General features: G+C 39.2%; 1 protein-coding gene and 1 long non-coding RNA gene across 2 annotated transcripts; both read left to right on the forward strand.

The window, feature by feature from the left end:
* Positions 1–2,558: 2,558 nt before the first annotated feature.
* LOC103139464 (switch-associated protein 70-like) lies at positions 2,559–12,914 on the forward strand. Its single transcript, XM_007554100.2, has 12 exons — positions 2,559–2,831; positions 3,926–4,066; positions 6,331–6,504; positions 7,540–7,764; positions 7,857–8,003; positions 8,102–8,210; positions 8,317–8,498; positions 9,094–9,201; positions 10,490–10,656; positions 11,186–11,384; positions 12,042–12,138; positions 12,274–12,914. Exons 1-12 carry the CDS (start codon positions 2,736–2,738, stop codon positions 12,390–12,392), a joined length of 1,764 nt encoding a protein of 587 aa, XP_007554162.1. The 5' UTR covers positions 2,559–2,735; the 3' UTR covers positions 12,393–12,914.
* A 2,620-nt stretch (positions 12,915–15,534) lies between these two features.
* Positions 15,535–16,426, forward strand: LOC103139465 (uncharacterized). The gene is made up of 2 exons (XR_476405.2): positions 15,535–15,649; positions 15,786–16,426. It is a non-coding gene; the product is annotated as an uncharacterized LOC103139465 (long non-coding RNA).
* The last annotated feature ends 725 nt before the right edge of the window (positions 16,427–17,151 follow it).

The following is a 17,151-nucleotide window of genomic DNA, read 5'->3' on the forward strand; positions in this document are numbered from 1 at the left end:
GGGGGGGGGGCGGGGGGTAAAAGCAACTAAAAATGCAACCGATGGCTCAGGAAACCAAACCAAGAACTTGAGCAGGAAGCAAGAGAAGAAGCTCTGAACAACGCTGTCCGCTGGAGCCCCTGAGACAGCAACTCCTTCGTATTTTCTTCCCACTGAAACAAATAAAGAGGGATGGGAGGGATGGGATGGATTATCTGCTAGAATTGATAATGGGACTAAATATTTCATTATCGCCGTGGCCAAGGGGCCACGATAAGATTATACCTCTGGTAGTGGTGAAATCTGCGAATCTTTCTGCATAAACAAACACCCACGTTTATGTACATACAAGCCAAGGTTATTGATTTTTTTTTTCAAGTAGCCTTGAAAAAAAAAATAAATAAAAAAAAAAGCGACCAGAGGCTTTTGTAAGGTATCAACAGCTGTATTCATATGTAGCATATTGGATAATTCATAGCACTATGTGATGCCTGATCTCTGTAAATTAATGACTAGCACTTTCATATTGTTCAGGTCTTCTAGCCTTCTGTATCAGACTGCAATTTTTTTTTTTTTTTTTTTTAATTCAAGACTATTTAAGAATGGGGGAATACAGGCTGTAACTTTTGTTACTTTGCAGGTGTTAACAGCTGATTTAACAAATGCATCTGGTTGGAGGGAATCAGTTGCACACACAATTTCAGGACGAGAGGATGCTTTTGGTGTTCAGTATGGCTAATAGGACAAGTGTTTGTCAGCCCTGGATGTGCCGTTGGATACATCGCTGAAGCATGTACAATTCAACTTATCGTGAAGGTCTCGAGCTTTTGGTTGGTGTATGGATGAACCATCTATATATACAACATATTAAAAAAAAAAAGAAGCTAAGGGAATCATGTTTGACTGTTTATTTTATTTATTTTTTTTTATTTTTTGTCATATTTTAACCAACATACAGTCCCGCGTAGAGTCGTTCACATGCTGCAGGTGGCCGGATTTTTTTTTTTGTTTTTGTTTTGTTTTCTGACGAGATCGTCAGAAAAGTGTTTCTGTGGAGGCAGCAGGTGGATCGGCGGTAGAGCGAGGGCGACCACATTACAAACGCTGCAGCTCTCGACGCGGCTGAGCCACGTTCAGCTCCCAGTCCTGGACCCGTTTGCTGCATGTACTCTTCTTCTCACTCTGCCCCCTTTCCCTGTCAAGCTACTGATGAATAAAGGCCACAAGTGCCAAAAAAAAAAAAACTTAAAATGTTTTTATTAGTATGTAAAAAATATTGATTGGGTTCTGTGTATTTTTTATGGTTTAAATTTTGACGAATGTAGCTCAGGAAAAGTAGAAAAAAATATATTTGGGAGAAACAGTGAGTATGATAGGTTTGAGTTCATTTTGATTATGGTTTGAAATTAATGAAAGCCCTATGTTAAATTGGAACTGGGAGGTTTTTAACTTCTGTTTTAGATCAGAGGTCTATAAATGCAGCACTGTAATGGGGTCATGGAGTCGCTGTTAAAACTTTGTTCAGCTATAAAGCACGCTACATAAAAAAAAAAAAAAACTGGTATTCTTTACCGAACTTAACAGTTTTCGGATTTCAATTAAGCATGAAAAGGGAGATCAAGTCTTTCTAAGCAACATCAAACAGAACATCAACATAAAACATTTAACTTTGTCTTCATTAACTCAAAACGTACTAAAAGAATCCGTTCTCTCTCAGCCTCCCAGAACAAATTATGATAAATAGTTTAAGGGGTAAATAACTATTATTTGACAGTGTGTTCAAACTCCTAATTAGGATTATAAAAACAGGGTTTTGTGACTAAACATTCAACAAACACAAGGGGAAGCTTATCCCACCCAAAAAGAGGATTTGTTTAAACATCTGCAGCTGGAGAAGCTATAACTTATTAAGGTCCGAGTTTCAGTTTAGTGGGTCTAAACTATTTTTGTCTGCTTTCGAGAAAAAAAAAATAAAACAAAGGAATGGCATCAACAGGACTACACGATTATTATTTCTTTTTTGTTGCTAAATGTGTCAAATAGTATTTTTAAGATTCTGAAAACGAACCAAAAACATATTTACTCCTTAGACATGGGAGAGTAGTGGTTTGGAGCTGATGCGGTTCTCGGTGTTATCGGAGGATTGATTTGTAATCCACATTTAAGGAGGAGTATCGAGTTAGTTAGCAATCCGGGAACGACTTGAAGATTTATAAAAGTCTCATAACTTATTTGAATTACACAAACAGGCTCTTAATCGGGTTGCTCTTAATTCAACCTCGTGAAGCAATCCTTTTCACACGCCTCTAAATCAATGCTTATTTTTGCAAACTTAATACAAAATGTGCAGGGAAACATTTAAAACTCCTTAAGAAATAGCAGCAGCAGGTGGCGCTGATCAAACGCGGCATATTAATCAGTGGGAGAATCTCACTGAACAAGAAGGAAGGACAACATTTCTTAAAATAAAAACAAGAAAGCAGTTTTTCTTTTTTCAAACTTTATCTAAACTTAGAGCACATTGTAGATTGGCTGCTTTCTTCCCACCAATGTCAGATTAAACCCCCTGAATATTGGCCAATATTTGGATAATGAGGGGTGGGCGGGGGAGAAACCTGACCAACTAAACATCACGTGGAGTGCGCATCACACTTCTCCTTCTCTTGGTTTTGCCTAAAGGGCGCAGAAACAGGCTCAGACCCAAACACAGCACACTCACGGAACCACTGCTGGTTCTGGTGCCGCTGGAAGACAAAATGTGGCTTCGAGAGGAGCTGCTGAAAGCCATCTGGCATGCGTTCACGGCCCTGGACGTGGACCACCGTGGGAAAGTCTCCAAATCTCAGTTAAAGGCGAGTTTTAATTTCTGTTCACTTTAGTCTGACCTCAAACACTTGGATTAGCACTTTTGCATCCTGTATGATTTCTGCTTCTACGTACTTCTGTGAGAAAATAATGAGCAACATTTCAGCTACTTCTGCAATTTATTGGGAAATCAATTTTATAAGATGTCTGTTTTCTGTTTACACTGTATTTCCAAACAGTAATGGCGTCCGCGTGTACAGATATATCACCATTAATTTAGTCCTGATTTTGTTTCATATTTTATTTTTCATAATTTAACATCTCTGTATTGTAATAGTAAACACAATCTCTTTGTGTGTTAATCTGCTATTACCAGAACTTGAACAGTAATTGTTTTTATGCCTCATTCGAGTTACTATTTTGGGCGATTTTAGGAGTTGTTGTTTTTTTTTCATTTAATCTTCTCTTCTGTAAATGGTTTGGCAACTAAAAATATCTAAATTTGTTTCGCATGTCATGGTTAAAACAAAACTGGAAATAAATAACAAAATTTGTCTACTGAGAGCTTTAAAAACAAAAAACTCTTTCTACCTCCAGCCTTAATCACATCATGCGGACAATCTGCCCATCAAACCATTGAAGCAAACCATTGCTCTAATTGGGATTTGGTAACCTTGGAAACCATTGGATTTTGGGGTCAAGCAATCAGTTTGAGAAAATTAAGAGTTTTGTGACATGGTGTACTGGAAGCAGCTGTTGCCTTTTTGGCGTTTTAAGGTGTAAAACGAGCTTCACTGACTTCTCTCGTGAAAAACTCGAGTGTTTATAGGTAAGCGTTTTATTTTTGTGACACTTTGTCAGACAAAATATTATCAGCGGTGCAAAGCAGCAGAACTGAACTGAAACTGATGACCTTTTGCAGTAGTGCAGCTGAGAGCAACAGTCCATAATCTAAAAGCTTAGAGATGTCACTGGCAGGAACTGAAGGATCGCTTGGCTGGTGATGCGTGTAGATGTGACAGACAGCCATTTGATTACTGTTCTCTGAAGATCGTAATGCTATTTTACTGGACTCTGAGGTTTGAATGAATAAATGCATTGACATTCACAGTTGTGCTCCGGTGTATTTGTTGTTGTGTAGGTGCTCTCCTACAACCTGTGCACAGTAATGAAGATCCCCCATGACCCTTTGACCTTTGAAGAGCATTTTAAAGAAGATGATAAGGGACCTCTGTCTAATGAGGGCTACATGCCTTACCTCAACAGGTACATTCTTGACAAGGTGAGGACCAAGAGTGGTTAAAAAAAAACAACAAAACTTTTTAATATCTCCGTCACACTCTGAAACCATGTTTTTAAAATATTTGCCCAGTTTGCAAAAGACATATAGACGAAAAATGTGCATTTACTTATGTGAGCATTTATGAGTAACCATTGACTCCACAGTTTTGCAAACTTAAATATGTCAAAAGATATTCTTCATTCAACCAAGAATTATGTTTCTTGAGACGGGCTTCTCTCAAAATGTTATAAGACGATGTAAAATGTGTCTCTTTACATTTCACTACAAAATGGCGTGACACAAATTAACTATACGCAATTTTAAACAGACATTTTTTGTGTTACATTAATACAACATTTATTACTATTTCTGAGCTGCATTTTCCTGTTTCTACTGAAATGTTGAGGAATCATCTTTGATGATGAGCTCTAAGTATTTGAGGTTGGAAGGCCTCCGTGCCAGCACCCTAATCTTTGTCTCCCAGATTCACAATAATTCAAGTGAGTCTTGAATGATTTAAAACAAATCTACAAAATATAAAATTGCATCTTCTTGTGTCTCTTCCTGGCATCGGGCGGTCGCTGCATGTTGGCGTTTTGGATCATTTCGCTCGGTTTGTTTCGCTACATTTAAGATGTTCACTAAAATAGTCAGACTGCTGGAGCGGTCCAGCAGTGAGACTGGAAAAATGGTGATAAAATTTTAATATTGGTCTAAACCCACACCTTCTAGACATAGGAATACATTTGAACTTAACCATAGCTCCAAGTGATAAAAGAATGCACGATTCATAATCTGGGAGTTGTAGCAATGTGGTTCATGTGAGGTGAAGAAAATGTACATTTATTTTTATATTGTCATAATGAACAGTGAAAGACTGTCTTTCTTTTGTTTTATTTTATTTGTTAAAAATAATTTCAGGCTTACACAGAATCTAAAGTAAACAAAGTATAAATGTGGACTTCTCTGAGACAAAGATCCAAATTTAAAATGTGTGAGTTATGAAATAATGTGTACAGTCATGAATTTTTTCTCCCGGTGCAATAATATTTGCACATTGGCTACTTTGACCTTGATTAAATTACATGTTTCACAAAGTCTACTTTAAACATGATAATTTACTTGCTCTGATCAATTGTCTTTCATTTGTTAGAAATTAAATGTTTTGTTAAAAATGATGTTCAGACTCTTTACCAGATGTCAATTTCATAACTATGGAGGCAATTCTTTGCACAATATTAGGTCATAATGTGGTGAATCATCAGACTTTATTGAATGATATGTCTAAAATAACTGTTAGTGTTTAAAAATTGAATTCTTTTAGAAATATAGTTTCTTTAGTTTATCATGTGCCAAAAAAAAAAAAAAATCCTTCTGTGGAAAAAAAAATAAAAGTTGCTAATTAAACATGTAAAAAAAAAAAAAATAATAATAAAAAAACCATGTACAGGTTAGGTTTTTGAAAATTTAATAACGTAAAAGCAGATATGGGATTTTTAAAAAAAAAAAACTTTAAGTGCTTGAATTTCAGCCAAGTTTTGTAAAAATAAGTAATTAAACTATTTATTGTAAATGAGTTATCTGGTTGATTATTTGCCAAAAGCTAAAATGATAAATCTCCAGATTGAAAAACTAGTGAGTAATTTTTTTTTTGATTAAACCAAAGTAAATTTAATAGAAAATAATAAAGTAATCAAGACTTGTTGACACTATGTTTTTTTTTTTATTTGTGGTAAATTAAAGAATAGTTTTACTATAGCTTCTTCACATTGTTGCTTTTCCAATCATCGATTCAGCGGAATATAGTTTTACATTATTGAAAGATTTATAATAATTCTCCGCTGAAACGTCAACCACACAAATTAATCTCATGATCACTTCCTTTGTGCCACATTAAAGTGACTCATCATCTAAATGTGGAAATGGTTGCAAATTCTGAGTAAGACGTTTTCTCTAATTTTTACGCAAGAGTGGTCCCATTAGTATTCAAAATAGCTGTGGCTCTGATAAGTTTTAGTTGACTCGGTCCAGTTAGCAAGCAGCTCAGGCTTCCTTTGTTGAGCTGCGAGGCGTTTTTCTTCCCTTTTCTCCGCCAAACTCTGACCTGAATAAAAATGAGCCCTGTAACAACATCACCTCACATCCTGCAGCCTTTAAGGTTTCCAGGGGAGACCGGCAGCGATCCTTTGGCTCTGCACTTGTAAACAAGCAGGTCGCCGGCGTCTCCCTTCGACTCCTCTCTGACTCCGTGTTCTCGTCCGCAGGTGCAGGAGGATTTCGACGTGCTGGAGTTCTACCGGATGTGCTGGACTCTGTGCTACAAAAAGAATATTCACCGTCATCGTCTGATCATCTCAGATGCCGATGCGTTCAAAGTCTGGTGCATTTTTAACTTCCTGTCGGAAGACAAATACCCGCTGGTGATTGTCTTCGAGGAGGTGAGGAAGAGGCTTAAAGAGGAATTTTTGTAATTCCAGCTGATCCAAATATCTGGATTAGTCCGTGCCTTTCTGTTTCAGTTTTTCCTTCCCTGATTATTTTCAGAAGCATTTTTTTTTCCAATTAGCTTCTCAATTCTGACTTTTGGATCGTGCAGGTTTATAAAGTGGATTAATCACGACATATGGAAAATATTCACCTTTTCAATTTGATCACAAGCAGAAACTGAGCAATTTGTCTCCATTCCTTTTGTTGGATATAGGAAAAATACCAACGATAACCTGGTAAACAGTATTTTAGCTCAAATAAATAGGATCTGAGCTGAAAACTTGGTGCATCCAGCAGATAATCTGATGAAGCGTGAGCAGGGTTATCTTTGCAGGATTATTTTCTATTTCTTGAATATGTGACTTTCAGAAAAGGATCTTTTGCTGTAGATATGGTTTTACTCTTAACTTTTGTGAAAAGCTGCACAAAAACTGCTGACATGGTCAGGTGCAAGCAGTTGTCAGGCTTTGAGAGGTGTTCTGTGGAGGCATTGCTCCAGACTACTTTTAAACGGTATAATCTAATCAGAAAACACACACTGAAGAGATTATGGCTGGCTTCGAGAATTCTCCTTGTGTTCTCTGAATCATCTTGTTTTCTTCTTTCTGGCCTGAAATTCGCTCATGAAATCTGTGGGAGTTAGTTTTGATTCATTTCTACCTCGGTTGATACGGAGTTCTGACCGCGACGTAACAAGCCGTGAAATTCCCGCCACTGTGCTGATATTTCAGGCTCGTGTTTATACATCATAATCTATTACTATAATGACTTTTTGTCGGAGAGAACGCAATCTGACGTATTTTAATTATTACTTTTGAGAAAGTGGACGTCTTCCTAGTGTTTCTTGGCAATAAGCAGCATTCCTACACGTCACCAAAAAAGATTGCAAAGAAAATGTTGTCGTTTCAGAGCTGTTCAAAAAAATTAACCGCGCGCCTACGTTGCTTTTGAAGCTTCAAGTAAGGCCGTTTTGTCCACCCGTGTAGGTCGAGTATTTTCTGCGAAAGCTGACGGAGGCCATGGGGATCGGGTGGTGCGAGGAGAAGTTCACAGACTACAGGATGCAGCACAGCGCGAAGAGCTGCCTGACTGTATGGGAGCTGATCGAGCTGGTGGGAGTCATCTACTTCAGCAACGACGTGGACCGCCAGATCCTGTCCATGAGCATCAACGAGGTGTTTTCGGAGCTCATCCTGGACATTCTCAAGCAGGTCGGACAGGACGCCCAGCAGGTTGGGGGGGGGGTAAGAAGACGCGCAGGCCTGAGGAACGCCTCGGCTCAACTCGGTGTTGTGTTTCAAAGGGCTACATGATGAAAAAAGGCCACAAGAGGAAGAACTGGATGGAGCGCTGGTTCGTCCTTCGACCCACTTCGCTGACCTACTACGTCTGCGAAGACCTCACGGAGAAGAAGGGAGACATCGTTCTTGACCAAAGCTGCTGCGTGGAGGTAAGGTGGAGTTTTATTTTAATAATTGGTTTATTATTTTATTTGATTTCACTTTCATGTGATTTTTTTTAAATTATTTTTCTATTTGTCCTCTCCAGTCTCTGCTAGATAAAGACGGGAAGAAGTGCCTCTTTATTATTAAGTGCCTGGATAAAAGCTTTGAGATCAGCGCTTCGGACAAGAAGAAGAAGCAGGAATGGATTCAAGGTACCGACTAGACGACTTCCTCCCCGTCATCCCTTCATTTTTTGAAACGTTCCCCCCTCCCTCCTCCCCCCGTCCCTGAGCTCCCTCTCCACATGTTTTCCGGCAGCTATACAAACGTGCATCCAGCTGCTGAGGCTCGGCCTGCTGTCTCCGCACCGCGAGGCGCGGCTGAGGCGTCGGGAGCTGCGGCAGAAGCAGCAGCTGGACGAGCAGCACCTGACGGAGAGGATGAAGAACCTCCAGGCGGCTAACGAGGCCAAACAGAGACAACTGGAAGACATGAGGCTGGTCTGTGGTTGACACCCTCCAAATATTTTCAAAGATAAATCCCAATTGCAAGTCAAGCGGTCGTTCAGTCCGTCTGTGGACCTTGGCTGTGCCTTAGAATAAGAAATAAAAATCTTACAAAAATAGGGAGAGCATTAATTCAGTTGAACTTAGGCGTTGATCACATCTACTCTTTTTTTTTTTTCTTCCCCCCACATATTGTGGTTTATCTCAGAAAACACTAGTAGTAAAAAGGGAAGTAAAACTTTTATGCAAACTGCCTAATATATCATTTAGTGACACCTGTGTCTGAAACATGGTTTGCACGCTCAATACTATTAAAGGCGAAGCAGATTATTCCTCATATTTCACTTCTCTTTTTCTTTGACCACTCAGCTATTTTATTTTTTTTTTTTTAAATGTCAAACCGCGTTTCATATTTGCAAGAGCTAAAAGTGGATTTGTGCAGAGTTATATCGGAGCCCAGGATGCCGATTTAAAAAGGAGTCACTTTAAAGCATCCTCTTTAATCAAACCTCAGAAACTATATAAACAGGTTTTTTTTGTGCTGGCTGTGGCCTCGGTTCAAGCAGAACCTCTTTTTTTTTTTTTACAGAAAATGGAAGAGGCCAAAGCCAAAGCAGAGCTGGAGGAGCTCCGGAGGAAGAAAAAACAGTCAGACCTGCAGGATCGGTACAGATTAGACCTGGAGAGAGAAAAAATGGTAAAGGTTTTTCACTCGCTGCTTTATAAGTATGGCATCACATCACTGGTGTAAATGCTTAAAGAAACTTATTAATAAAAAGAAAAATGTAATTGTGATGATCACGACAAAGGTCATGTGTTTGAGTTATTATTTCCATGTTGGTGTGCCGACAGAAACGTGAAGTCGACAAAAATACGTTTAAAATAAATAAATAAAAATTCTGCACAAACAAGAGGAACTTATCCAATACTGAGAACAGCTGCTTAAATGACCTAAATAAACCCCGACCAGGGTTTTAATAGGAGCTCTGTGGTGCCTGTTATTTGCCACCGTGGCGACTGACCACTGGGAACAAAAAGCCGCAATTAGAAAAACTCAAATTCTTGCGATATTAAGGCAGATGTTGTTATTTCTGCTCCAGCTCTGACCTTCATTGATACTTTGATGCACACAAGGCATGCGATGCTGCGCCCTGGTACTCTGGTACCGGGTCACCAGAGTACCTAGTACTAACAAGCCACACATTACGTTGTGTAAACCTTTGAATAGGGTTAAAGAAAGGAGCTAAAATGTTTCACTTTCATGTTGAGTAACGTCTTTATTTCACAAGGTCAATGTGCTGTTGGTGAAACTGAGCGTAGATGGCCAAGTAGTGGTTAATCACAGTTATGTTTTAACAAGAAATGCAATTAGTTATCCACCGATGGGCAGGTTGGCTTGGATGACGTTTCAAAAAATGAGTAAAATAATCAAATAAGTAATGATTTTTTCATGGAGTTGCATCTGTGACAACCTGAATTGTCTCACTAATCTCACAGCTTTGGGATTAAAACCAAGACTCCACATGAGATTAAACTTTAATGAGGAAACCATGGTTTCAGAGCTAATCATGTGGGAAAAGTTTGGGAAAATCCAGGGGATTTTTGTTTCCTGGTTGAGGAGAAATTAGGCTTCTTTGCTTATTCACTGTCTTGACATTAAACAGATTTTTCCTATGTAGGGAAAACAGAAAAGTAAGCTCCTACACATGCATCTTCTATATTTTATTTAATTTCTCTTTTAGAATAATCTGACTGTCTTTTGGTGTTATAAATGAGAGTTTTAAGTTTTAAATCCCTTTAAAAACAATGACAAAAAATTAACTGGAATTTATACGTCGCATAATTTCAGGAGTTGCATCTTTTCTTTTTTTCGCTCTAAGTTCATTAAGTCATATTTGGGGGAAACATTGCATAAAAAGCTCTCATCCTAACATTTTAGTGTGCCAATTTTAGCCGACTCACTAAAACCGTGTCAACTATTTCAGGTCCGGCAGGAGATGGAGGAGCAGATGGCTCAGAAGTCCAGCGAGCTGGACCAGTACCTCCAGCGGGTCAGAGAGCTCGAAGACATGTACCACCGGCTGCAGGAAGCCCTAGAGGACGAGAGGCAGGCCAAGCAGGATGAGGAGGCCATGAGGAAGCTGCAGGCCAGGTCTCAGAAACAAACCTAGCATGACCAAGTCGAGTTCAAACTGTTAATAGTTAGCTTAAGAGCAATAATGATAATGATTGTGGTCATAGTGAGTGAGTGTTTGTGCAGTTTTGTGTCGAGTTAAGCAAACTGTAGCTGTGATAACAGTCAAACAATACAAGGAAAAACATATTTTAAAAAAAAGCAGCACAAGTATCCGACTTAACTTCATTAACAGGCTGAGCAACCTTAGAGACATAGGGGCTTTGTAAAAGTTTAACTGCTGGCATTAATGACCGGTGTGCAAATCACATCATTTTCAGGTTGGTTCATATTCATTTTATCATGCCAATGCACAAGAAAATGTCAACACCCTCCTTCTGATCAAGCATGTGGCGACAGTGCAACGGAAAAACTCACTTTTAACAAGAAGAAACTCTCAATCTCTGCCCTGTTCGTAGAACAATGTGTGGTGCTTCCCTGTTCTTCTGAAACTCACAGGATTATTTAAAGACATATTAAGAGTGTTTCCTGTCTGCTTTTATAACAGGTTACTGGAGGAAGAGGCAGCAAAGAGGACGGAGCTGGAGCAGATCTACCTGAAGCAGCAGAGGACGCTGACTCAGACGGAGGCGGAGAAGGAGGAGCTGATGGCCGAGCAGCTGGCCAAGGAGAGAGAGCTGCAGGCGGCGTCTCAGCAGCTGGACAGACTGGAGAAGGAACGGCAGGGGGCGCTGGAGCAGTATCAGGTTCATAACCATTCATAGATCAGACAGAGGCGGGGTGAAGTAAATATTTATGTTTTTAGCATTACAAATGAAACGTTTTCCCTTTGGTAGTAGAAGAAGGTGATTTAATAAATAATTAAATTCCCTACTAAATAACAGTTAAAACAATAAATTAAAATGTAAAAAAAAAAAAAAACAACAAAATGTATACAACATGAATTGAATCTGTTCAACTTGCTGAAATTAAGATGCTAGTGTGTGGAGTTTGCTGACATCTAGTGGCAAAGTTGTACACTACAACAATTAATTTTGTACCACCTCTCACTCTCTGTCTCTCCATCCGTTGAATATGACAGTCTTAGACAGTTTTTATATTTTCAATCAAGGATCCTGACATTGGGATTTTCTCAAGTCAGATTAAACACAGAAACCTCTGATATGTTTTCTGAAAATGTTTGTTATAAGGGGAGCGGAAAGCGATTAAATTTGACCATTCATGGCCTCTGTAGAAAGCTTTCAAAAGAAATTTTTAATTTATTTTAAGGGAACAAATGACATCTTAGCCGAAGCTGAATTTAATTAATAATTTCTGACAGTATGTCATTCTAAATCCTTATCAGTACAGGAGAAAATATATTTTTTAAATGATCTATCTCTGCCTTTTCTCCTCTTCCAAAGGAGGTATCACGAAAACTGGAGCGAGCAGCCAACAAGACAAAAACTTGGAAAGATAAAGTGGCCAAACACGAAGGGCTGGTTCGTCTCATCCAGCCAGGTAGGATAAATTCATTCACCCTTTAGCCGTAAGGGTCTGCCGTGAATTAACACCGACAATGGCATTCTGTAGGTCAGAGGTCAAGAAACAGTGTTTCTCTCTGTGGCTTACATCTGTTTGTGCTGTTTGGTTTAGGTCATAAAGGAGCTCAGAGAATCACTAACTGGGGCCCGGCCTCGTTCACCGACATTGAGCTGGAGCTGAGGAAGAAGTCCTGGCAGGAGAAGAAGAACCAGGGAGCTCCGGCTGAGTGAAGGACGCTTCGAATAAACCGGTGACCTCTTGACACATCATCAGTTAGTTGAAGCTCAGAAAATAGTTTCTCAAGATCCTAGAGACGATTCATCCAATTGTATAAAGCGGCCGCCTTCTCTGCTTTTAATGCGAGAAATTAAGATTCCCATTCATTTCTATTCAACTCAAAAATATTTAATTCCATCTGTTTCAATCCAAGCTGGTTTTAACATAAATAACATGAACTGATATGTATTTTGTAATAAACACCGTTCAGTTTTGTATGCCGTTGGGAGTTGATTTCTGTCCGATCTCTGCTTTAAATAACCATTTTCATAACAAAAGTCGACTTAAATGTAACCACATTTTTTCAGTTTTATATGAAAGCCTTTGTAACGTCTGCTTCATCCACCAGGTGGCAGCACGATAACGGGACATTTTGATTTGCATTACCTGTGCAGGAGCAGAAGTCTGCTGCTGCTCTTAAAAATACTCAAGGGAATGTGTGAAACACAAACAAGTATAAAATCATTGCTTTAATAGTATTTCAGTATACTTATTGAGTAGCTTTTGTCTTGTTTTCCCCCCCGTTGTTCTTAAATGCATCACATGCCCTGCAAAAGTACTCACACCTCTCTAGGATTTGTCAGGTTATTCAATGAGGTTTTATGTGACAGACCAACAAAAGATGCATAAATGTGAAGTGGAAAGAAATGTGGTTTGTCTTTTCATGCAGTCTCCTTTACTATGGTAACAGAAAATGGAAAGAATTCCCTTCAGAAGTTAGACAATTACTCCATTTGTGTGTAGTTACTCGTGAAAGTGTCACGGTTTAAAATTGTTTTTATTTTAGACAACATTAATGAACAAACATAATCATGAAGATTGCGACACACAGCAGACAGGTCAGGGGAAAAGTTGTGGAAAAACTTAAAGCACGTCTAGGTTAGAAAACAACATCCCGACTCCAAACATCTCACAGAGTGTTGCTTAATCCAAAAGTGGAAAGAGTATCACACAACAGCAACGACATTGTCATGCACTTGAAATGACAGTCTGGGCAAAGGAAATGTTCATCAAAGAAGCAGCCAAGAGTGCTATGACAACTGGGTTTTATGAAAATGTGGCAATAAAAAAGCATTAAAAGTATTTTTTTTGTTAAAGTTTGCAACAAGCTGCGTTGACATCACAGAGAATATGGAGGAAGATCTTCTAATTGGGTATCCAAAATGTATTTGTTTTTGCCCTACATAGAAAATGCTGTGTGACTGAAACCTCCCAGACAGTACACTGAACATACTATCCATGTGGTGATACATAAAGGTGGCAGTGTTATGATGAGGGGATGCTGTTCATTAGCGGTAGCAGGGAAGCTGGACAGAAAATGGATTGAGCTCATTACAAAGCAACCTGCTGGGTGCTTCCGAGGACTTAAAACTGGGCCAGTGGTTCACCGTCCAGCAGAACTCTAAATACATGACCTGAACTGCAATGGAATAGCTTAGATCAAAGCATATCCAGGTTCTAGAATGGCCCAGTTAAAGCCAAAAACCCTGAATATTGTCGTTCACAGATGATCTCCTTCTAATCTGACTGAGGCTGCAGCTATCGAGCAGGAAGATTGGAAAAAATCTTAATATCTAGTCATACAAAGTTGGTAGAAACATAACACAAACTTGCAGCCTTAACTGTACTGATTCTATCAAGTCTTGACTCACATTTAAAAATATTAAAGTTTAAGGTTTCTAACTTGATGAAAGGTAAAAAAAGAAAAAAATGTATTTATTAACCCTGCAAAATATGTTTGGAGTGTACGCAAAGTGCACAGTGATCCATGAGCACATTAGATTCAACTAAATGTAAGTTTCAGCAAATTAAACTTGACATTTTCAAGTGTTTTTAAACGTATTCTAATACCTATGCTCCGGTCTAGTTCAAAATCATCCAGACAATTTGGCATCTCTCTCAGTGTTTTCCTCCTGGAGGACTAAAAGATGTCCTTCTTCTTCTTCTTCTTCTTCTATTTGAGTCTGGAACAAGATGAATCAACATCTGAAAGCTTTGAGCACCTTCTGTCATCGTCTCGGTTCAGATTTCTAAAAGGCGCTGATGTAAGCGGTGCCCTAATCTCATGAGACAAACCGATACAGGAGCTGACACAACCTGCTGAAGGAGAGGCTGCATTACCTCACTTAAAACCACTTCCACTCACTCAGGTGGATCAAAATCTTCAGAGGGGAACCTGATGACACCCGATGTTGAAAGTGATATCAGCGAGACAAAGCGTCACGTTAGTTTGGTAGATGCTGTATAATCTGGCTTATTGTTCCAGTAATCGCACGGCGAGATTAATTTCCCCTAATGCACGCGACGTGCAGCAGTAAGATGCTGGTGTCAAAACAAACCACTTTGAGATAACAAAGGGCCTCTGTTCGCCTCACGCACGTCTCAAGTTTTGTCCTCCGCGCCGTCGCGCTTTGGTTACAGGAGCATTGTACCTGGGTGAAGCTGTCAGAGCTGGGCACTGGCTTTGACTCGTGTCTGCCAGGCTGCACAATGAGCTTCTTCAGTCAGTGCAACACCGACGTCAGCCTGTTGTTCTTCTGTTTCTGCTTCATCTTCTTCTTCTTCTTCGAGAGAGACGGCTTAGAAATGAAACAGAGTTCACGTCGAGTTCAGAGCTGACAGAGCAGGAGACGAGATAAGAACCTGCATTCACACCACTGACACCATGCACGCATCTATACACCGGCAGCGCACAGATAAGATCAGATACAGAGACAGATTGCCCAAGTGTCTGAGCTCATGCTGCTGAGATTCACCATGATGGAAAGATTTTTTGGTTCTTNATATGACAGTCTTAGACAGTTTTTATATTTTCAATCAAGGATCCTGACATTGGGATTTTCTCAAGTCAGATTAAACACAGAAACCTCTGATATGTTTTCTGAAAATGTTTGTTATAAGGGGAGCGGAAAGCGATTAAATTTGACCATTCATGGCCTCTGTAGAAAGCTTTCAAAAGAAATTTTTAATTTATTTTAAGGGAACAAATGACAACTTAGCCGAAGCTGAATTTAATTAATAATTTCTGACAGTATGTCATTCTAAATCCTTATCAGTACAGGAGAAAATATATTTTTTAAATGATCTATCTCTGCCTTTTCTCCTCTTCTAAAGGAGGTATCACGAAAACTGGAGCGAGCAGCCAACAAGACAAAAACTTGGAAAGATAAAGTGGCCAAACACGAAGGGCTGGTTCGTCTCATCCAGCCAGGTAGGATAAATTCATTCACCCTTTTAGCCGTAAGGGTCTGCCGTGAATTAACACCGACAATGGCATTCTGTAGGTCAGAGGTCAAGAAACAGTGTTTCTCTCTGTGGCTTACATCTGTTTGTGCTGTTTGGTTTAGGTCATAAAGGAGCTCAGAGAATCACTAACTGGGGCCCGGCCTCGTTCACCGACATTGAGCTGGAGCTGAGGAAGAAGTCCTGGCAGGAGAAGAAGAACCAGGGAGCTCCGGCTGAATGAAGGACGCTTCGAATAAACCGGTGACCTCTTGACACATCATCAGTTAGTTGAAGCTCAGAAAATAGTTTCTCAAGATCCTAGAGACGATTCATCCAATTGTATAAAGCGGCCGCCTTCTCTGCTTTTAATGCGAGAAATTAAGATTCCCATTCATTTCTTTTCAACTCAAAAATATTTAATTCCATCTGTTTCAATCCAAGCTGGTTTTAACATAAATAACATGAACTGATATGTATTTTGTAATAAACACCGTTCAGTTTTGTATGCCGGTGGGAGTTGATTTCTGTCTGATCTCTGCTTTAAATAACCATTTTCATAACAAAAGTCGACTTAAATGTAACCACATTTTTTCAGTTTTATATGAAAGCCTTTGTAACGTCTGCTTCATCCACCAGGTGGCAGCACGATAACGGGACATTTTGATTTGTATTACCTGTGCAGGAGCAGAAGTCTGCTGCTGCTCTTAAAAATACTCAAGGGAATGTGTGAAACACAAACAAGTATAAAATCATTGCTTTAATAGTATTTTAGTATACTTATTGAGTAGCTTTTGTCTTGTTCCCCCCCCCTCCCCCCCTGTTGTTCTTAAATGCATCACATGCCCTGCAAAAGTATTCACACCTCTCTAGGATTTGTCAGGTTATTCAATGAGGTTTTATGTGACAGACCAACAAAAGATGCATAAATGTGAAGTGGAAAGAAATGTGGTTTGTCTTTTCATGCAGTCTCCTTTACTATGGTAACAGAAAATGGAAAGAATTCCCTTCAGAAGTTAGACAATTACTCCATTTGTGTGTAGTTACCCGTGAAAGTGTCACGGTTTAAAATTGTTTTTATTTTAGACAACATTAATGAACAAACATAATCATGAAGATTGCGACACACAGCAGACAGGTCAGGGGAAAAGTTGTGGAAAAACTTAAAGCACGTCTAGGTTAGAAAACAACATCCCAACTCCAAACATCTCACAGAGTGTTGCTTAATCCAAAAGTGGAAAGAGTATCACACAACAGCAACGACATTGTCATGCACTTGAAATGACAGTCTGGGCAAAGGAAATGTTCATCAAAGAAGCAGCCAAGAGTGCTATGACAACTGGGTTTTATGAAAATGTGGCAATAAAAAAGCATTAAAAGTATTTTTTTTGTTAAAGTTTGCAACAAGCTGCGTTGACATCACAGAGAATATGGAGGAAGATCTTCTAATTGGGTATCCAAAATGTATTTGTTTTTGCCCTACATAGAAAA

The sequence above is a fragment of the Poecilia formosa genome, unplaced genomic scaffold (genome assembly GCF_000485575.1).
Source record: "Poecilia formosa unplaced genomic scaffold, Poecilia_formosa-5.1.2 Scaffold61, whole genome shotgun sequence".
Lineage (NCBI taxonomy): Eukaryota > Metazoa > Chordata > Actinopteri > Cyprinodontiformes > Poeciliidae > Poecilia > Poecilia formosa.